Here is a 22649-nt window from a genome sequence, read left to right as displayed (position 1 = left end):
TCTTTATTATGGAAATATAGTAAATTTTATCTTTTTGAGAGGAGGAGTTTCTATAATAATCGATGTAATGTCATTTTAAAATCTTTATAAACGACACGCAAATGAATTCAAATCTGTCATTGTTTTTGTTTTTTTAAATGTTCTTTTTTACTGCTATTCTTTTTAAACAATAAGTATTTAATTAGTACAGACTAAATACCATCTTGAGTACTTCCTTAACATGGGATGAACTTCCTTTTGCCCTGAGCCTTTAATTGTTTCTCTGTGTTGGATCCTGCGCCCAACCTCATCTTCTCATCTTATTGTCAGAGAACTAGTGACACTGGACCTAAAAGGTCCGGATACTGCGATCTTAAACACGCCCAGACACACTGATGAAGAACACAAGTGTCCACTTCCACAAACCCTTGAGGCTCAAATGAGAGTACCAGCAGATAAACAGATGTGCAACGACTAACAGGTTCCCACACTTCTAAACCGTGAAGAACTACTCTTCATCTTGAAGTGTGAATTTCTTGAGTATTTTAATCTGATTTCTAACTTCCGAGAAAGAAGAGACTTCAGTATTTTCCGGACATATTTTTGTCACAAAATCCATCTTTAGTCTTTGTGTCGTAGAACTGGGCTCAACAAGAGCCGGATACTGCCATCTCATGCTCAAGTACCTCGATGATGGGGCGCTCACTCTTCACACATGGTTGAGCCACGAAGATGAGTGAGGTCTGAGTTCAATGGTAGTCACACTTGTAGGTTTGATATTTGTTTAGTGAGGCGAACCTTTCCCAGATCACTAAGTGATATCTAAATACCTACACGGTTAGAAAACAAAAACAACAGGAGGCAGGTGAGGGAAATGACATCAACATAGACTTTGGTATACTACGATAAGAGATGTATCAGGTTCAATAATATTTCAACCCATTTGCTCTAAGCTATTTCAAGAAAGAAAAAGTTGTATAAATGAAATAAAAACAATTTAAAAAAGTTGTAGAACACGCCGACATAACAACCATTAGTCAAAACTTTCATCAAGACATACCACTACGTATTAATTTTTTTTTATTTTATTGTAAGCTTTTAGTTAAACTACTGTTTATCCTTGCTTTAATGTTCTGAGGTTGTTTTTTTTTTTTTTTTTTTTTTACTTTATGCGATTCGATGTTGATAGTGAAAAATAAGCAACTGCCAAAGTCGAAATTTCCGGAATAAACTTTGTATCGTCACTTCCATCTTTTTTTTTCTCGGCCGTTGCGGAAAGCGAGGCTTCATTAACAGGAAGAAACACGATCGAACACGTCGATAACACTGACCTTTGCTCTTTGGACACACACACAGAGGACAGGAATATTCCTTTTATGCATGCAGGCACGTACACTGGCATTAACCGATTAACATTTACACACACATACACGAAACACACACACGCGAACGCATAGACACACATACATAATTTATTATTATTATTACACACACACACATACACACACACACTCCCTCTTGTATTCATTCAGTTTTAATTCTTACAAATATCGCTACCCAGTGTCTTTCTTCATTATATTATATATAATACCATAGATATGCCTTTGTCTCTATAATATTAATTTCATTAACAATAATTAAATAGTAGTAAGCATTATTCATCCTTGTTTATTTTGTCCCTGTCTTTCTGTAGTCAAAGATAGAGGGCGTCAGCTGTATTAAATCACTGCTGTGAATGAGGCCAGCGAAAAACTAGTTTTGTCGACCACTCTGTTGTTAATATTGTCTGTTGTTTTACACCACTGTTTTTGAACTATGACAATACCTAGTGCTCATATCTTTGGTATTCCATGTAGGTGGGCACAGACTGTCTTAAAGCTTAGTTGGATAAGATTGATCTCCCATCACCTCACTTACATGAGGCTGACTACTCTCCCTTACTTTCGTATTTGTCAGTTGATCTGCGTGAAGTTTTCTGACAATGTTTATCAGTACATCTGTTAAAATATTTGCTACTTTCCTAAACGGATGAATGTGTCTGCGCCACTTGTCATCTTTTCCTCTGTCGTTTTATTTCTACTGTCACATCTGCGCCATGTTGTCATTACTTATATGTGAGATCTGCGTATCGACACCCGTTCCTTTTATGTTTGTGTATTTTTGTTTGTTTTTTAATAAAAAGCTTTGAGCCCACCTTGAACGATGGGAAAAAGCGCTATATAAATATAATTATTATTTGTTTTATTTTATTGATACGTATTGCTTAGTACAGGTTCTTCAATGGAGCGTGCTAGAGTTATCACTTTTAGAGAGTTTTCATGGACGAGATGACAGAATAGAAAGGTGTAGTCTTGCTTTTCTGAACACTTTGTTTATTAAGTCAACATATATATCAAATTGTAGTCTCCATACATATCAAGCGAAGTCGCGATGTGGGCAGACCAAAGCAGCAAACACCACCATCCTACAATTCATCTTTTAGGTAGTCCTTAGAATGTCCTAGGGGTCAAGTGTCATATATGTGTTATTCATTCACTTGTATTTCAGTGTGTTTACAGTAAAACCGAAATATTGTTAACGTGTTGTGATTGATAGTTGTATTGTCTTGTTACTATTATGTAGTCTGAAATTGTACACATTTCTCCAGCTTAGTGTTGGCTGTTAAAATTTCATTAAAAGTTTCTCGGGAACTAAACGTGAAATGAGCAAATCAAAACAAACATTAGCTTCAAAGTTTATTAAATTTTTTCTCTTTTCCGGTAACCTCGCTTGGCCCCAGCATCTTAAACAGAAAACACCTAGTTTTGGGAAAAATATGTTTTGCTTACACAAAAAACAAGAAAGTTATTATGCTAAAGCAATTAATATTCATTTATTCATTTCAAGTCCTAATGTAACCCTTTAACTCTTATGATCTAGTATCTGGTAAGTCTAGGAAAAAAGAAAAATTTACTGTATAAATTTTTTGCAGAAAGCTTGAAAAGTAGCCTTTTAACCCTCATTCCCGTTTACCTCCCTTGACTTAATAAACAGCTAAGCTGTGTTTTGAAAAGAATAGTTTTAGAATTTTTATAATATTTTTATTTGTCTCGTTTCACCTTACCTTTATGTAACAAGTGGCATTCAAATAAGAAAGATTGTTACCTTGAGTAAGAAACTGGTGTTTCCAACCACGGACCAAGAAGACTGAGGAAGCGGTCACAGTCATCATGCACCAAAAGATGAAACACAGACAGTAAAAACAAAACATAATCTTTCTCTAGTGCGGTTGACTTATAAAGCTTACTAGTATGGTCGGATCACATGCATGATTACATGCAATGTACAGTATTTCTATCATTTCTGCATCTTATTTTTATTTTATTTTTTTTTACCAATGCTAGTTTGTATTTTAAGCAACAGAAGCACGAGTAAATTGAATAACACTTTTGACAAATATTTACTGTATAATATCTTGCTGTTCTCTTTTGTCGGTTCTTGCCATCCTCTTTACCTCTTTGTTTAGTTTTGTATATCTTTGTCTGAGTTGTTCCTTCAGGCGTTCAGATCTCGTGCTGTTGATTCTTTGACTGACTTTCTCTCTTCTATCTTCTTCCATGTCTCTTCTCTGATCTACTGTTCTTTCTTTTTCCGTTGGAAGCCCAGTATTTTCTCTCCTGATTCCTGTAAGACTCGATTGAAGTCGTCTAAGGTCATCTCTTGTTGGTCTCCTAGTGCCTGGAACCTGTTCTTTACTTCCATAGCAAAGGCCCTTTCGGTGGCTGGATTTTTTAGTTTGCCAGAGTCCACTCTCAAAGAGACCATATAGAGAAACTGGCAGATGAAGCAGAAAATGCAGCAAGTAAAAATGACCTGAAGACACTGTACAAGATAAACAAACAGCTAAACAACGGGTTTAAGAACAGTGATGTGCCCGTGAAAGACGTGAACGGTAATGTCATCGAGGGAGAGGCAGGAAAACTACAGCGCTGGAGGGAACATTTTGAGTCGGTTCTGATCAGCACCCTCCTTTACGGATCAGAATCCTGGAAGATGACCAAAACCATCAGTAACAAGCTTGACGTCTTCCAAAACAGATGCCTCAGGCGCATACTTAACATCTTTTGGCCAAACACCATCACCAACGAAGAACTCCACCGAAGAACTGAAACCGAGTCCATCACCACGCAGGTTCAACGAAGGCGTTGGCGATGGATTGGACATGTGCTCCGCCAGCAGACAGCAGACCTTTCCAGAGTCGCCCTACAATGGACTCCAGACGGCCGCAGAAAACGAGGCCGCCCAAAGGAAACTTGGAGAAGAACAGTGGAAAGGGAGATGAAGGGAAAGGGCTGGACATGGGGTCACCTAAAGCGGGTTTCAGCTGATCGACATCGGTGGCGGACTCTGGTTGAGGCCTTATGTGCAACCTGATGCACGAAGAGGAATACATAGATAGATAGATCTTGCTGTTAAATTTATATAAAGCATAAAGAAGTTGTAGCATTTAATTTATAAAGGGCGTTAGTACTGTGTAAATGGTTCGACTTTTGTAAGTTATCCAAAGTTATCTCCCTGTGTCCTTAAAATAAAAGTCTAAATTCTTGCAGGCAATTTAGAAAAGTAGAAAAACAATCAAACAAATAAACAAAACAAAACAAAAAACCAAAATGCTGTTCTGATGAAATCTCTCCAGGTCTCCACAACACGCGGTAACCTGCAAAATGTTTTTCACAGATGAGGACGCAATATCTTGCTCCAGTACTAGAGGTTCACACAAATCTTAATGACTAGGGAGACAATGGCTACGTTGTTAATAAAGTATTGGTTTAAATTTGCTTCTTATGAAAGATAACAATTGAACAAAACTGATTTACTCACCTCCCTGTGTAATTTATATAACATGTGGTTATTAACATTCTCGCTCACTAAACGCTTTGTAATTTCAAGTAATACAAGACTAAACACATGATAGTACATACTCACATTCTTCTTATGTTATTTACAAAAAACACACTCATGACTGTTTATTAGGTCGGTTTATAGGTCAACAAAGACAAAGAGATCAGCAGATAAGTAATTATTGGTTCTATATAAATCAGTAAACATGGATACAGAAATGGTACAATACCTGCACCAAGTGACCTTAGAGTGACTTCCAAGTGAATACTAGTCTCTACCTGCTGCTCTTTAACTTACCTCAGCATTTTGTCATGATGTCACATCTAGTCTTAACGGTAACCACTGAGAGAAGGATTAAATTCTTCCTGGTTATAAGGCTTCAAGTCAAAAAGCGAAAAAAACGACCGTGGCTCGCACTATGTCTGGAGGCGTTTTCCGAACCTGGCAGACAGAATATTCTGTGTTTGTGTGTGTGAGAGAGAAAGAGAGAGAGAGAGCGGTATACTTAAAAATACCTTTAATGATTAAAGCAAGTTGATAAGTTCTCGACAGTGGTAGACGTTCATCATTATCATCTGTCTCAGTGACCACGGTACAGGTGTAGATATCTTCGTGTGTCGTCTGCTGTGCTGCTATGATGTGTAGCTCCCCAGTAGTGCTGTTTACTTTCCCTGACCACGTGATGGAAGCAGGAGGCGGGTTGCTGTCAGCGTAACACACAAACGTCACATTGTGACCCTTGATGACCTCAGAGTAAGTAGACAGTGGCTGACCCGGATTATCACTCCGTGTTATCCTGATAACCGGGTAATCTAAACAGAGAAATATTCAAGCGAAATGCGCCTATTTGTGTTAACACTTAAACACACACACACGGAAAAAGGTGAGACCCACTAATAGCAGTTTATATATCAAGAGCTTTGTTCTGTCTCTAGTGACATGTTTTGTCTTCACTCTAGATAGCGCATCTTAAACTTGAAACATTATTCACAACATTCATTGCGGCTGGATCGCAATACTCACAGTAAACCTGTAATTGCAGTGTGTCACTAGAGACAACTTCACCATCACTAGACATCGCCTCACACCTCACTCGGCTTCCATGATGTTCCCTGGTCACTCTAGTGATGATCAGGCTACTGCCATCAGGGAACCCGCCTGCATTTTCTGGCCACGTGTACTTTATTACATCAGACCGCTCATTGCTTTCACACTTTAAAGTAGCATTGGTTTCCTCCATTAGAGGATACCTGCTACTGTTTGTATGAATGATGACATAAACCGTGTAAAAATTACATAAAATTATTAGCGACATTAAATTAAAACATTGGTCTTTGTAGGAAAAAGTAGCCGTCTACCTTATGTCTTACTGCTTCTTACAACATGTTTTTAGTATAAAAGGTACACATTTTCCAGATCTAAACCTAATTAAACTGTATGGACAAACGCAAACGAATTCTGTTTTATGTGTGATTAATACAAGCAGAAACCAGAGTAACAAGAAAAAAGTTAAAGATAATACCTTTAAAGATAAATGTCATTTGAGAAGATGCTGTCAGTGGTAGACGTTTATCATCATCAACTGTCTCAGTGTCCACGGTACAGGTGTAAATATCTTCGTGTGTCGTCTGCTGTGCTGCTATGATGTGTAGCTCCCCAGTAGTGCTGCTCACTTTCCCTGACCACGTGATGGAAGCAGGAGGCGGGTTGCTGTCAGCGTCACACACAAACGTCACATTGTGACCCTTGATGACCTTTGAGTAGACGGACAGTGGCTGACCCTGATTATCACTCCGTGTTATGCTGATAACTGGGCGATCTGTAAACAAGCCGATAGACCGGCATTCGTCGCACATATTTTTTTTATAGTCAGACAAGTCTCTCGGTTTTCATTTCTTTACTGACTTCTTCCTTTAACCAAAAGTAGTTATTTCTGTTGACACATTTACGCGGTTACACACATACACATACAAACACTTTTAAGTAAGTAAGTAAGAAAAAATAAGAAATAAGATCAACCTCTGGCAGTTCGTACATAAAGCGCTTTTTTGAGGGATTTTCAACTTGAAACTCATCTGGTTACGAAGACTAAATGCTGTGGATGACTAATTGGCCTTATTCATAGTTTTTATCTTCGCTGGATCGCAATACTCACAGTAAACCTGTAATTGCAGTGTGTCACTGGAGACAACTCCACCATCACTGTACATCGCCTCACACCTCACTCGCCTTCCATGATGTTTCCTGGTCACTCTAGTGATGATCAGGCTACTGCCATCAGGGAACCCGCCTGCATTTTCTGGCCACGTGTAATTTATTACATCAGACCGCTCATTGTTCTCACACTTTAAAGTAGCATTTGTTTCCTCCATTAAAGGATGCCTGCTACCTTCTGATTTGATGGTGAGAGGTGCTGTTAAAAATACATGAATTTATATTCTAAATTTAACTTAAAGACTGCTCCATACAATTTTTTTTTAATTAATGGTAAACAATGTATATCTTACATACATTTCATATTTACACTTAGATTATATTTTGAAATAATTAAATCTCTGCGCAGATATGAAAATATATTTGAATATGTGATTAACAGAACTAGGGCAGATCAATCAAGTTTGGTGACTTGCATCGTATATGAGCTATGTATCGTTTAATTTACAACTATAGCTTTTTATCAAAAAGATTAATGATGTATTGAAGTAGCACATGTCAATTAACTTTGAAAAATGCACAATTAATAAATCTCTTTCTATGTCTGTCTCTCATCACAGTGTGGAAGAGACAGTAATAGAAGTCAACTTTCTTTTTTTAATAGAAAGCTACATCCCTTCAATTAGTTGATTTTTCTGAAAAGTACTCAATGTGTGACTAGAGAAAATTAAAAGAATTTATTACTCTATTCCATCTGAAAACATGCAGTTTTTTCATTATAGTTAATACACTTGGAAACACATTTATGAGCTTTGCATTAATAATTGAAAGTTCTTATACTCACTGCAAAGAAGTTTATACAAGCAGTACTTCGAATAAGACATCTCGTGCTGACACTCAAAAATACTAGTCTCATTCCCAAGGCAAGCAGAAAAAATGGTTTTTCTTCTTCTACTACGTATTTCCCTCGAAATCAACATTGCAGAATTCCTTTCCCTTAAAAAAATGTAAAGGGTATTACTGATGGTTAATCAAAATGCTACAGGTGTGGAGGTGTCACAGGTACGTGTGTGTCAAGCATCCGTATCGTGAAATGATAAATAAATGAAAAGATCAGGGCGGACTTCAGACAACAACATTCTGTTTTCCTACATCATTAATTGTGTAGATAAACTCTTCTTGAGAACATAGCAAGCATATTACATGAAATTTCTCATTTTTCGCATTTCTCATTCCCCTAAATTCTGACACCTAAGATTGATTTTGAAATCCCTCAAGTCGCTCTTTTCAAGCGGTTTTAATAGCAAATGATAGTGATTTTTTTTTTTTACACAGAAAAGAATGGATGGATGAACGGACGGGTGAACATTTAGGACAAGCTTATTTGATATATTATTTGATATATTTGATATATGTTTAACTACGTGTGTATGTAAAGCTTCACATTCACCATTTAATGATTAGCAAGGTTGATAACTGATGCCTCTGAGCTATGTAATTTCAGTAGAATCAGTGTTCATCCTCGACCACAAGAGGAAGAAAAGAACTCACGATGATAAGCCGAGCTGTCTACAGACGACGGCGGCAGTGATGTTAGACGACACGCACAGTGTCATCCATTGACCATCTCCGATGTCTATCTCTACCTGACCTCTGTTAGGTCCGATGTCCTGACTATCCCTCAAACGCAGTCTTTTGTATCCTGTAACAATCGTTGTCACCATTCCTTCATGTATATTTATGTAGATCTCGTGAAACAAGATGATAGTTACTAAATTTCCTCTAAACAAAAAAGCTAATAGCTTAAAAACTGACGTGTATTAGTCAGTGGGATATTAAAATAACAACAGTGAAAAATATTTATTTCATTAATTTTATAGGGTATACTAAAGATATTGTTATTATTGTTGTTGGTGGTGTTGTTGCTGTTGTAGGATTTATTTTTACAGCGGTTTGTTATTCAAATGCATGTGGGGTTTTTCTGTTTCTCAAGAACATGCTTTGTGCATTGTATGTTAGCAAATGTTAAAATAATTACCATGAGAGCGAACTACGTAAGAAATGAACTTTTTATTATTGAAGTGCTATAATTAGTTTATCTAATAATTCTAGAAGTGTTAGCTTTGCCTATATGTGCAGAATAAAATATTAGTATATTTTTTGGTATGATTTAAAAAAAAAATATGTATAACCTGTATGATGTTGACTACAGTAGGGATTACGGTTGCAGTTTCTACATAACTTACTATGTCTGTCTGGGTCTGTAAAATAATTTAATTTATTACAGCAAATGCTGCGCACAAAGAGTTTTCCTACGATTTGTAGCAGTGAATTAAGCTCTATAATTAAATTCTAATAAAAGCTGGAGAACTCTTCAAGTAAAATAAAATTAGAAAATAAAGTTTTAAAAAAAACACAAGCATCCAATGATTTCTCAACTGGTCGATCGTACATGAGATAAAGTTACTTTTATATTTGATCGTACCATATTCATTACTGTATTTGTGCAGACAGAAGTAGGTCAATGTCAACAAAACAGCATTTCTATAACCGAAATACATTGCAGAATAATCCGTCTAATGCATTTTCACATAAAATCCTAAACTCATTTTAAAGCAATACTGATCAGTTTTTTAAAAAAAATTCTGTGAAAATTCATTACCTCTAAACATCTTTACAGGCTTGATGTCTGTTTTCTAAGGAAAGTGAAGTTACTATTCTGAAATTCCTGCAAATGCGTGAAGTTTATTTCTTTGCCTCCTATCGAATGCGAAACAGCAAAGAATAGAATAGAAACAACAGGTTCTTACCTGAGTTACAAGAGGAATAAACGGCATAGAGGCACCGGGCACTAGTGTTAACCCCTGTATGGCTACACTGATTTAAGCTGGTCTCCTCTCCTGTGCACCTCAGGTTCTCAATTAAAATATAGTCCAATACCGCTTGGTAAGTAGGTACCAAGAAGGTTAAAGCTTGCGACCTGTCGAATGAATGAGTGAAGTAGTTTATTCGAACGGTCAATATGTTTTTCGTTTTGTATGTTTTCCTACCCAATATACGGACAAAAAAAGACATTTTAACATTTACACACAAATTGCAGGCAAAACAATTTATACAAACATGCAAGAGCGTTGCTTTTATTAGGCAAAGCCAGAACAATATAATTCTGAATAAATCCAAACAAATACTTGTGACATTGTTTTGTTGTTATAAAAGAGTACTCAATCTTAAAATCACTTCATTTTTTTTCCTTTTTTCTGTTTTAAACAAATCACACCTTCACACGCAAACAGACACACTCATATATGCTCCTGCATAAACGTTGTTATTTTTTTTTTGAAATGTAACCTTGAAAAAATATGAAGCTTAACTCTTAAAATAAAACGATAACCACTGGCAACTAAATAAAAACACTTTGGAAGACTGCTATTATGTACTTTTCGTGAATATGCATGCAAAACAGGTAAAATTACACTCTATAAAGGCGAGAGACCACACAAAGTTACACACGTGTTGAAGCCCAGCATCCTGCAGGTCACCTTTGTCTCTTGTTTACTAAACCTGTTGACACACACTGAGCCCCACGTTCCTTGGTACAATATTTGAAGGACGCCATCAGACGGAACAGGTCCATGCCTTAGCCGGACTTGCAGCTGTGAATCTGATCAACCATACAGTTAATTATTAACCACCTACAGTAAACCTTTGTATCTACAGATTTGCACTTCAAAACGTTTCTCTTGCTTTATGAAGACACTATTGTGTCAAATTTATTTTAAAAACCCTAAAAAGACCACATCATAATAGTATTGTAAGTAAATAAGTAAATTTATCAGACATCAGATAGCTTACACATAAAAGGAAGTGTCTAAACTGTCTTATTTCACACTCTCTATTTTAAGTTGTAACAATATCTTAGAACATAAGTAAAAATGCTGTTTTAAATGACTTACCGACGTATTGGATTAAAAGCAGAAAAGCAAAATAAACAAATGTTACCACCAACATCGCAATATTAATTTGCTGGTCCAGTAGCACACGTTAAACTATAGCCAATGAAAAATCTGAAGAGAAGAAAAAAAAATTTCAATGACATTTCAATACTTTATATTTCTTTGTATATATTTGTAAAAAAATGCGTTGGCATTGCAGACTGCAACGAAATGCGTCTGAACTGCACTTTCTTCATCCTCCTAGTACTTTGTCAGGTGATACTACTATCTGTGCATCACCTGCAGGCAAACAACATTAATAATTGTCATCTATGTCATCTATTGGTCTATGACAGAAATCCCTTCATATCATTAATTATTTATATTGAGCGCAGAGAGCTCGTCTTGTTTGTTTGAAAGGGAGCGCACATTCAACAAGGTGATGGCTGATAATGGATGTCAGCACCCTCTCCTCTTCAGACTGTGCTTGATTCCTCCTGATTCCTTGTGCCTTTGTTTAGGATGGGGATGGCTGCTGGCACGAAGGACCTCTGGTAGGCAGCTTTCCGTACACGTGGCACTTTATAGCGCCTGCCTGAGGGCAACAGCTGGAAGTTGGGATGGAGAGGGTGTGTTAGGTCCGAAATGATGTTATGTGCCATCTTTCTGACTGCATGAAGGTACAAGTCAGAAAGTGGCAGCTGTGATATACCAATAATTTTATTTGCCTGATGGATGACTCTGGCCAGCCTTGCCTTGTCTTTGACGAGGAGGTGACCATACCAGGCAGCGATATTAAATGAGAGGATGCTCTCAACAAGAGACCTGTACACAGTCTCCAGCACCCCAGAGCTGACGTGGAAGCTGCGGAGTCTCCTCAGAAGGTACAGCCGTTGCTGGGTCTGTCTCTACATTTTGTAAATGTGTTCCTTGTCGTGTTTTGTATTTGTCTCACAAAATTAAAGGTGTCTGTGTCTGTTCCCATGTATATGCGTGTTGCATACTTGCACCCTGTTGTTTGTATTTAAAAATACAGAGAACACTATACTTAAAGGAACCTTATGCTTAATATATAATAAAGTCCAGAGGTAAATTCTAGAAACAAATGTAGACTGTTCTAAAGTCTGGCAGCACATTACTTTTTATGTTCAAACATTTAATTGACCTAAACATGCCACTTAGAGTGTCAGGTACTTAAAGTCAACCCACTTTTACTACCATAAACATTTATTTAACAAAAATTCGTTTTCTTATTCTGCGAAGAGCTCTGAGAAGTCTCATCTGTTAACGTTTAAAACGTGTTTTGGTGTCTGTAATTATAATGTTAGCACCAACTTGTGCAAGGATGGACATAAGTGGTACTGCAATGTGTTTGGCTGGGTGAGGTATGGTATTTCACTCTGTGTGTGTGTGTCCTGTAGTCAAGACTTTTTCTTTATCGTGACGGGACCGGTCAAAATGGCGACAGGTTCATGGTAGTTTACACTCAGAACTTTTTCCTGTCGCTGCAGTATAAATTACACCTGTGTCCCCAATATGCATTTAAATAATATCCCATCTAGAATCTGCGAGGGTCTAAAGGATGGGTTAGACAAAAACTGAAGAGGAAGTCATGTCGACCTCCATTACCACCCACTACCCTGTCTAGCGTGCGCTCCTTTTACAATAAACAGAACGGCATCCTTGTCCTGATAACATGATAACATTCAATTGGTGCTACCTACCCACCTTGTGACATTTTCGGTTTTTCTGAAACATTGATAACATATGATTTATTTTTCGGGAATTAGAAGGATTCCTGACAGAAATGAAATAACTAAGTAGCATGTAGAAGGTGACTTGGGTAGATTATAAGTAAGGAAAGGGTCACCAACTACATATTACGAGAACGACTATTAACTTAGCATTATGAAACGATGACAGCACCGTTTAGGTCTCATTATTTATCTCGTAAACTCGGCCAAATCACTGTGGTACTAAGCTGTGTCCCTGGACCACACTTTAACAGCTAAACACATTACAGCCACATACAACAGAGCAGCGACTAGATTAGTACAGCGGTCCTTGTTGTTATTGTTAAAGTAACACGCCATGGCTGGGTGAGCGGTCAAAAAAATTGTCTTAACATAAAGAACATAACTCTTATGTAGGGAAACAGTAAAAATGAGACAAAGAAGATTAGTTCAGGGCAAAGACAAATACATTTTTCATAAAACTGAAAAGCAGTGTACAAAAGAGACTAAGGAAAGGTAACGTAAGGGAGATAAGGAGGGGCCTGAAGACCATGATGGGAAGGGAACATGTACACAGAAGGACTCGCAGACATCGTAGCTTTTGAGGAAACTCAGTACATTCAACGTCAGATCTGAAGGTAGTATACAGCTACCCTTTTAAAATCATTCTTACTTTTAACATAGCCAGCTGCTACAAGCAACTCCTCGTGAAGGATGGCAAATTCATTCTTTGACTTGCATCATAATGCGGTCAGAAAGATAGCAAATCACATGACTAAAGACTCTACACACTTTCTTTGATTCACCTGTCATCTACTGTCTTCTTGCGGACGATGCAAAATGTCACTTTGCTTTTCTATACAAAGAATCCCTGCCACTAAAACAATAACTTATCATCACCGACTTTTTATTTACCGGGCAGTGAAACAGTAGAACTCCCCACTTTTATATCTTCTCCTTATTTCTTCTATGTTTGATTTTATGTTTGTCAGTACTGTTGTTTATCCATTTGTTCCTTTGTGTGCTGTTCACACATCTGGGTTTTTTTTCAAGAGCTGACAGCATGCTTCTTCCCGTGCATCATAATGAGCTACAATTATTGTCAAACTGCTTATTAAAATTATTTATTATTATTGATGATTATAATTATTAGTACTAGTTATTGTTGGTATTTATAATGACTTTAGTACAAAAAAATCAGTAATGTACTTACAACACTCCTTAAGGAAGAATACACCAGGCAACTAGCGGTTCAGTATTTTAGTGTACAACGCGTATATAACCACTTGGCCCGAAGTCAATCCTAGCACGATGACTGAACACGAGGCTGACCAGTAGTGATCTCTGTAATCAACAAAAAGCGGGTTTACGGCAAAAACTGTTTTCTTCTAATGTCGGCGTTTCTGGTGGCAATAGTGTCAGTCGATCACCCGTCCCTTGACTGGTACTGGTCTTTCCCCCACCCACCCCCTTTTTTTTGGAAGGGATGGGATGGGTGCATTGACATAAACAGAAACATCTTTTATTTTTTTGGAAGGGAGCGGATGAGTGCATTGACATAAACAGAAACACTACTACTTCAAAAAGAAAAATACAAATAAATCAAAAAAACAAACAATATCTCTTAGGATGTGTCCTACGGTTTTTGTGTGGTCGATAGAAAGAGTATGAGTGAAATCAGCAAGTTTTTGAGGACGACGATATTTTGTTTGGGTTAGATGCATAGCAACTACGAAGTATGGCACTTTTTCTTTCCGAGTATATATACTTGATGTGTACAGCTATTCATATCAAGAAGTGACAAGGCAGGTGGAGCTTGATATAGTTTTTCTTTATGTTGGTGGACGGAATACGCAAGTATGAGGATGAGTGAGAATATGGTGTCCAGCATGAGTGTCGGGACATAATATAACACACACACACACACAAACAGAAATCCCCAGTTGACCTTTAACGTATAATATACTATCTGGAAACATTTTGTAGTAAATGGGGAGTTGCAGTCAATATGGATAAAACAAAAATAATAGTTTTTAAAAATGGTGGAAAAATGTAACTTTGCTGGAAAGAAGATTACTGCAGAACCCAGCTATAATTCTATAGGTCTTACATTCACACCTACACTAAAGTGGGTCTAATGTACCTGATAATTTATCTGGAAAGACGTTAAAAGCCTTTGCAGGATTGAAGAAAATGTATTTTAGACTAAAGAACGTTCCAACAGACATAATCTTTAAAATATTTGACTCAAAAATAAAACCTATTCTATCATATGGATCTGAGATTTGGTAATGGAAGCAGTACAATGATATACAGAAAGTTCAAATAAAACTTTGTAAATTAATTTTAAATGTAGCTGGAAAGTTAAAAATGATATACCTTTGAGTGAATGTGGAAGACTTCCTCTTGTATCTGATTCATATATAAGAGTTATCCAATACTGGTGCAGAACGTTGCTAACGTTGCCAGAACACAGGTACCCAAGACAATGTTACAACATGTTATGTTTACAAGATAAGGCAGGCAGATCCAACTGGGCCTCCCAAGTTAGAATTTTATTATGTAACTATGGTTTTGGGTATGTGTGGGAATGGCAGACAGTTGGTAATCTCCCCTTATTCATCACCGCAATAAAAGAAAGATTCAAGGATTGTTCTCTCCAAAAATGGCATGATTCAGTATCTTCTTCTTCAGATTACTGCGATTTCCATCCAGATTTAATTAGAGCAACATATATAAACCAGATATTACGAAGGGAACACAGATGAGTCCTGTGTTTGCTTAGAAGTAATTGTTTACCCCTTTAATGGAAACACCCGTCACCTAACTAGCAACAAACCTGTGTGCGAGCACCGTGATAGTCAAAGTTGTGGAAGACCGATACCATTTTCTGTTAATATGCCCTAAGAGTACAATTCTACGTAAGAGATATATCCCACTCTTTTACCATAAATTCCCCTCACCCTTAAGGTTCACCTTTTGTGTATGAAAAGTAGCTATTAATGTTGCCCTCTAAATAACAGAATGTCTGAAAATGAGGACATCATGACAACTTACATATAATTACTTAGCGTTAAATGTCATTATGCTGTCTATCATTTAGCTGAAACCCCAAATACAGCTGAAATGTAGATCATGTACAACCACCCACTGTTAATATGCATGTAACATACAATATAAGAGGTTGATATGGACCCAATGGTATCTTAAAAATTGAAAATTACATGTGTAAGAACCTAATGAGTATAGTAATCATTAGAGTTGTCCGTTACTGAAAAACAATGTTTGTAAAGGAGATCTGTGTAACCATGTGCATCACATGAGGTATAGGGATGAATGTCAGAATGTTGTCTGATTATTATTATTTGACTTTATGCTATGAACCCTTAATACAAGGAATTTATGTTTATATACAGCCATCGAATGTTAATATATATGTAACCAACAGCATTTGATGTTGATGTGAGTCACATGGCCTCCTAAAAACTGTATTATTATTATTAAACAGAAACTTAGAGAGAGAAAAATGCTGGTTAAGTTAGATTTTTAGATTCTATTTAAGTCAACTAAACCAATGCCTTCTCTCTCTGTCTCTGATCTTATTACCTAAAGTTATTGTTCAGTCTATCTTCAGTCACAGAGAGATAAAAAAGAATGGCATCTTTTCATCACTAATTAGTTTGAAGTCAACAGAAAGCCAAATTCTACTATTTTACTGTACTGTTCACACCATTTCTTATTTTATAACATGCGTTAGGTTGATTGGTTGCTTACAGTCTACTTTGGAAACAAAGAAAACATAATGTAACCATCCTGTGCTCGCCTGTATTTCCAGGTATGTCTCTATACAACATCAGTACACTTTTTTCATTTGTGTCCTTTTCCGTTAAAGTGTTAATTAAAAGTGTGACTGCCCTCGTAAGCTCTTTGATGTATATTCATGAGACATAAGTAAGGATAGGGTCAACAACTATATATTATGAGAACGCCTATCACTTAGCATTATGAGACGCTGACAGCACCGTTTACGTCTCATTATTTATCTCGTAAACTCTAGTCAGGGTCACGTGATACTACAGTCAAGCTGCTGACTTTACTGATGCTGTAAAGGTCGAACATCACACGAGTACTACAGGGGCTGGCATGATCTTCTTGTAGTGTCATGACATAATGACATGAACACAATGTGATCACGAGCACCCATCTACACACACATGCACATGCACCGTTACACGTTCGTTCCCCTTATTAAACTGTTTACCTTTCTTCTGATACTTATTGCGGCCTATTACAAAATATTTAAAAATGTCTCCAACTAATTAAATACTTACCCAAACCTTGTATTCGAAAAATAAATGTCACACAGGCACTGAGGACTGTGGGCATCAGGATGTTAGCTGTAATTTCTTGCAAGAAGGCAAAGGGGTGTGTCTGGCTGGAAAGCTGACACTGATCAGAGACCGCAGTGTGGATAATTTAAGGCAGCAAACGAGGAAGTAAATAACGGGGAAAAGCTTCCCATTAGAATTGTCTTCCAATGTTTATGTGACCAACAGAAAATCCAGAAGTCTGTGGGGATAGTACCTCTCTGTACATCAACTATGCATCTATTTTCTAGCTCACATACAGGCACCTGTATATAATCTGTTCTTTTAAACAATAAGTATTTTATTGGTACAGACTGAATACCAATTTTGGTTAACTTGCAATGCTAGTTATTTATGTACTTTGTCTGGAATGTAAAGGAACAGAGCTTTACATCATTTGCACATATAACAAAGGTTGGGTTGGGGTTGGATTGTCTTACTCAAACCAAATGTAACAAACAGAATGTGTGAAGACAATTATGTATAACAACCCTAACAAATAGAATGAAAAATGGTATCTAGTCAAGTTTGTAGCTATTCAGTGTCTACAGAGCACATCATTGTCAGAACCCTAAAAGGCCAGACACCTGGTGCTTTTCAAATAAATTTTTGACAGAAAATAAGAAACCACCTAGCCACAAAAATCAAACATCTTTAATTCATGTGACTACAGAGGTAATTTATTAAATAATGCTAGCATACAGAAGAACAGAATATGAGCAGCTGCTCAAATTCTGGTGCACTCAATGATGTATCTCTAGATTTCATGAATAGCTTATACTCCCCTATAAGCTTTTGAAATAATTTATTTAATGAAAGATTTATATGTTGATTATATGTTGATGATTATCCCATCATCCTGCAACTGAAGACTAAGAAGGATGAGAGTGTTTCCTACTTCAGTAGATGCTCACAAAAATTGGAAGCAATATGTTGAGATAGGCACACTGATTAGCAAAGACAAAGATGGCAAAACCATGAAGCTAGTGGACACTTAACCTCTATATCACATAACTAAACCACAACTGTATTGCTCAATTGTTGCAAACCCATTGTTTTTTATTACTGTGTACTTCTCTGAAGCTGGTCAGCAGTTGGTACACAACACAACCATGTTGACTTTTCTAAAAGTGAACAAAATAATTAATTTTATTAGTAATGTTTAAGATATATGTAGTAACACATTGAAAGATGGTTATATTTTTTCATTCAACAGGTAAACTACATGAAAGGCTTAGATAAAACAAAGTTACTAAGCTTGAACTTTCTGTTCTCGCTTTTTCCATTCCTTGTTTCTGCTACAGTTTGTTTACTTAAAATTCCTATAACTTTATATTAACAGATATATATATATAAGATACAGGTTAAACATTTGGTTGAAGGTTTATTTATACATATTTTGACATTTCTGTGAGAGCTTCTTAAAATATAATTAGTGGTTTAGTAGTTAGTAAGCTTTTACTTTGGTTTCCCTCACCTTTTCAGTTTCTTGTTTTAGTAAGCTTGTTTAGTTCAAAAGCTTATAACTTTATATTGACATGTGATACAGGCCTAAAATTTGGTTGAAGGTTTCTTTATCCCTATTTAAACGTTTCAGTCCGAGCTTTTTAAAAAATATTGAGTAGTTTAGTAGTCACTATAAGCTTTCATGTTTTCTTTTCTCGTTTTCTCAGTTTCTTGTTTTGGTTAGAGAGTGTTTACTTAAAAAAAAACAAGACTTTTTATCGACAAGAGATATAGAACTGCAATTCGTTTGAGTTTTTTTCATACAAATTTAAACATTTTTATGGGGGCATTTTAAAGAAATATAGTAGTTTGGTAGTTATACCGTTTCAAATGAAAATTTCTCAAAATTTAACGGTGTTTTACCAAAAAAAAAAAAAATTCATAAACAAAAAACTATAAGCCGATTTTGCAAAATCTTTCCCCATGGAAATGTAGATCAATCTGTAAGGTACCTATTCCAAACAGAATTTTGAGTCTACTCACAAAATTGACGAATGTTTCTATGTGCGCCATTTTGGATTGTTTCCATGGCAACCGATAGCTCGAAGAGTGTAGTAAAACCATTTTTTGAAACTTATTTTAAGGGCTATAGCTGATACAAAACAATCCGCGCTATTCCTTGAAAAAAAATTATTTTCGACCGGTACCTGGCCTTGAGTACTTCCTGAGACTGAGATGAACTTCCTGTTGCCCAGAGCCTTTAATTGTTTTTTTGAGTGTGTTCGATCCTGAGCCCAACCTAATCTGTTCATCTTATTGTCAGAGAACTAATGGTACTGCACCTAAAAGGGCCGGATACAGCGATCTTAAACACACCCAGACACACTGATGAAGAACAAGTGTCCACTTCCCACAAACCCTTGAGGTTCAAACGAGAGTACCAGCAGATAAACAGATGTGCAACCACTCACAGGTTCGAACCCTTTTAAACCTGAAAAAACAATACGCTTCATCTTGAAGAGTGAATTTCTTGAGTATTTTAATCTGATTTCTAACTTCCGAGCAAGAAGACTCTTCAGTATTTTCCGGACATATTTTTGTCACAAAATCCATCTTTTGTCTTTGTGTCGTAGAACTAGACCCAACAAGAGCCGGATACTGCCATCTCATGCTCAAGTACTTCGATGATGGGGCGCTCACTCATCACACATGGTTGAGCCACGAAGATGAGTGAGGTCTGAGTTTTCAATGGTAGTCAACACTTGGAGGTTTGATATTTGTTTAGTGATGCGAACCTTTCCAGATCACTAAGTAATATCTAAATACCTACACGGTTAGAAAACAAAAAACAGGAGGCAGGTGAGGGAAATGACACTCAACATAGACTTTGGTATAGTACGATAAGAGACGCATCAGGTTCACCCGAATTTCAACCCATTTGCTCTAAGCTATTTCAAGAAAAAAATAGTTGTATAATTGAAATAAAAACAATGCTACAAAATTGTAGAGCACGCCGACATAGCAATCATTAGTCAAAACTTTCATTAAGACATACCACTACGTCTTAGATGGTTTTTTTAAAATTTTAGTCCTTAGATAATATGGACCCTCACTGTTGTTGACTGTATAAAAAGCTCCAGGACATTACGTGTTAATTAGTTTAATTATCTCACGATCTACATTTTAGGAGGAGGAATATTTTTCCCTCCCTACCGTACTTCAACTCTCTCAGACATCAGGTATCCATATCACTACTAGGTCAATCAAATCAAAATCAAAACAGACTTTATTGTCTGCCCAGGAGGACAGAAATTTGTCTTTGCTCACATACCCATACAGACATTTAACAAACAGTTAGGAGTAAAGTGAGGAGTAAAATAGTGTTGATTGCATCCAGTCCATCAAGGCAGTGTATGTTATCCTAACAACAACCTTGGGTGACCAGGGCTAAAAGCACTGCTGAACAAAAGAAACATTTGTTCATCACGGCAAAGCCACGACAGAAGATTAGTAATAGAGAGGGACATGATGCTATCCGTTGGGTGGGCAGAGGCTCTACGAGCATACTAGTTAGTCCGCTTTCAGTAGTTTGCCGGTTGACCAACGAGTGTCGACGAGATTGAAACAGAGGTCGAGTTAGCTCTCGCCATAAACCCGATGTGTCAGAATGTGTCAATGAATGGTAATCGCCTGCGTCACACTGGTATCGAACCTTAGCGTCTGGATGAAGCACACTAACCACAAAACTACTTGCCCCTGACACGTATGTTGTGACTGATTATCAGTTATGTCTAGTTTGTAGAATTTATCTCTAATGTTACATCCTGTGTAGTCATGTCACTGTATTCAAAGCTTCCATATTTATCTTGTTTACATTTCCTTTTTTAAAAAAATGCCTTTGAAACTAAGTACGAAGTGACTTAATAATATATGTGTTTGTTTAAATATAAGTCAGTGTACGTCATGTGCAGACCTTTGTTAATTTTTTTCTCTAGGATAGAGGACAGTAAATCTGTTTTCTCGACAAGCATGGGTTGGTGATCTGCTTATACTGTAATCTTACTTGACAGCAAGATTTAATTGTTCAATTAATAAACTTCGGGAGACTGTTGTGGTCGAATTGATGTCAAACGGCTTATATTTCTTTGAATATTCCTGTTAATATGGAGTCGAAATTAAACTAATAGCTGACTTTGCACTTCATCGACAACTGTTTTGTGGTAGCTAATGAAAAGGTATGTTCTATGCAATTGTTTTATATTGTATTGTGTACTGTTTCGATTCCCCTTTAAAAAGAGAGAAGGCCTCTTTATTAATAATAAATATATACCTGCTATATATATGCGTTATTGTATGTTTATCATATATGTCCTTTTCTATCTCGCTTTTTATTGTCTGTGTTGTGTGGGGCGTTTGTCGGCAACAATTGTCCATTGGGAATTTTTCAGTGTTTAAATTCTCGTATGAAAGTGTATCTTTCTTTTTTTATTAATTTTGTTTTTCCACAGACTAGATGCTATGACCAGGCTTCGTGGAGTTCATTCATGAAGCAACAACAAATAGAATACAAGTGTAGCACATAAAGGTGAAAACTGGAAAGTTCCATTAAATATTTTTTTTTACTTGTAAGCTTTTAGTTCAACTAATGTTTATCCTTGGCTTTAATGTTCTGAGGTTGAATGTTGTTTTTTTTTACTTATTCGATTCGATGTTGATAGTGAAAATATCAAATCTGCAAAAATCGAAATTTCCGGAATAAACTTTGTATCATCACTTCCATCTTTTTTTTTCTCGCCGTTGCGAAAGCGAGGCTTCATTAACAGGAAGACTCACGTCAAACACGTCGATAACAATGACCTTTGCTCTTTGGACACAACAGAGAAGGAAATATTCCTTTTATGCATGCAGCACGTTGTGGGGTTTTACACTCGCATTAACCGATTAACATTTACACACACATACACGAAACACACACACCGACCACAGGCAGTAGACACACATACATATACTTATTATATTATATACAACACAAAACACAACACACACACACAACACACACACACGCGCGCGCGCGCGCCACACAGCACACCACTCATCTTGTATTCAATTCAGTTTGTAAGTTCTTACAAATATCGCTACCCAGTGTCTTTTTTTCAATAATATTTTATAGTATATAATACCGATAGATGATGCCTTTGCCTCTATATTATTAATTTTCAGTTAAACATAATTAATAGTAGTGAATTATTCACATATTGTTTATTTTGTCCCTGTTTTTCTTGTAGTCAAAGATAGAGGGGTAGGCTGTTTAAATCACTGTGCGTGAATGAGGCCAGTTGAAAACTATATGTTGTTGTGACCACTCTCTTCTTATATTTTCCGTTGCTTTTCACCACTGTTTTTTTGAACTATGAGTAAGGTCCAGTACGTGCCCGCGTTTTTGACCTCGTGTGCTGTACGGCCTGGAATATCGGCGGGACGCCCAATGTCCCGCTTTCTCGGCTTTCTGGCAATCATCAATGTCCGGTTGTCTTTAAAAATCACTATTTCGGGCGTTTTTTGACGTGACTACACATCATTCTGCACGTTCCTTTCGCCCGAAAGTTCTGGGTCACTTAACTATTGGATATCCTAGTGCCGTATCTTTGTGTCTCATG

The 22649-nt window shown here is 36.7% G+C and overlaps 2 protein-coding genes and 1 long non-coding RNA gene across 4 annotated transcripts in view; all 3 read right to left on the bottom strand.

The window, feature by feature from the left end:
* The window catches only part of LOC112567604 (cartilage matrix protein-like), a 95992-nt gene that overhangs the window by 5285 nt on the left and 68058 nt on the right, over positions 1-22649 (bottom strand). The window contains exon 4 of the mRNA XM_025244299.1: positions 17113-17128. Within this exon, the coding sequence (XP_025100084.1) occupies positions 17113-17128 (16 nt within the window). The remainder of the gene's footprint in view (positions 1-17112; positions 17129-22649) is intronic.
* LOC112569417 lies at positions 2702-3493 on the bottom strand. The gene is made up of 2 exons (XR_003100420.1): positions 3124-3493; positions 2702-2761 (listed from the first exon to the last, which is right to left on the bottom strand). It is a non-coding gene; the product is annotated as an uncharacterized LOC112569417 (long non-coding RNA).
* Positions 6753-14595, bottom strand: LOC112569323 (scavenger receptor cysteine-rich domain superfamily protein-like). Of its 2 annotated transcripts, XM_025247093.1 has the most exons (7): positions 13893-14595; positions 10968-11078; positions 10525-10675; positions 9825-9994; positions 8566-8716; positions 7859-8010; positions 6753-7273 (listed from the first exon to the last, which is right to left on the bottom strand). In XM_025247093.1, the coding sequence occupies exons 2-7, from the start codon at positions 11020-11022 to the stop codon at positions 6966-6968; spliced, it is 987 nt and encodes a 328-aa protein (XP_025102878.1). In that variant the 5' UTR covers positions 11023-11078; positions 13893-14595; the 3' UTR covers positions 6753-6965. The 2 variants fall into 2 exon arrangements, with proteins under 2 accessions (XP_025102878.1, XP_025102879.1); XM_025247094.1 differs by lacking the exon at positions 13893-14595 and having other exon boundaries at positions 10968-11600.

This window comes from Pomacea canaliculata, linkage group LG7, assembly GCF_003073045.1.
Source record: "Pomacea canaliculata isolate SZHN2017 linkage group LG7, ASM307304v1, whole genome shotgun sequence".
Classification (NCBI taxonomy): Eukaryota; Metazoa; Mollusca; class Gastropoda; order Architaenioglossa; family Ampullariidae; genus Pomacea; species Pomacea canaliculata.
This window is presented reverse-complemented; position numbering and strand designations above follow the sequence as displayed.

What these genes read in the sequence shown, in the direction of transcription:
- LOC112569323 (XM_025247093.1), bottom strand. Translation starts at nt 11,022, where the DNA reads ATGTTGGTGGTAACATTTGTTTATTTTGCTTTTCTGCTTTTAATCCAA. An exon ending in AGACAGCTCGGCTTATCATC is followed by an intron (nt 8,011 to 8,565) that starts GTGAGTTCTTTT and finishes CATTTTTTTAAG; the next exon opens with GGAAAGGAATTCTGCAATGT. An exon ending in CTTGTATAAACTTCTTTGCA is followed by an intron (nt 7,274 to 7,858) that starts GTGAGTATAAGA and finishes TATTTTTAACAG; the next exon opens with CACCTCTCACCATCAAATCA.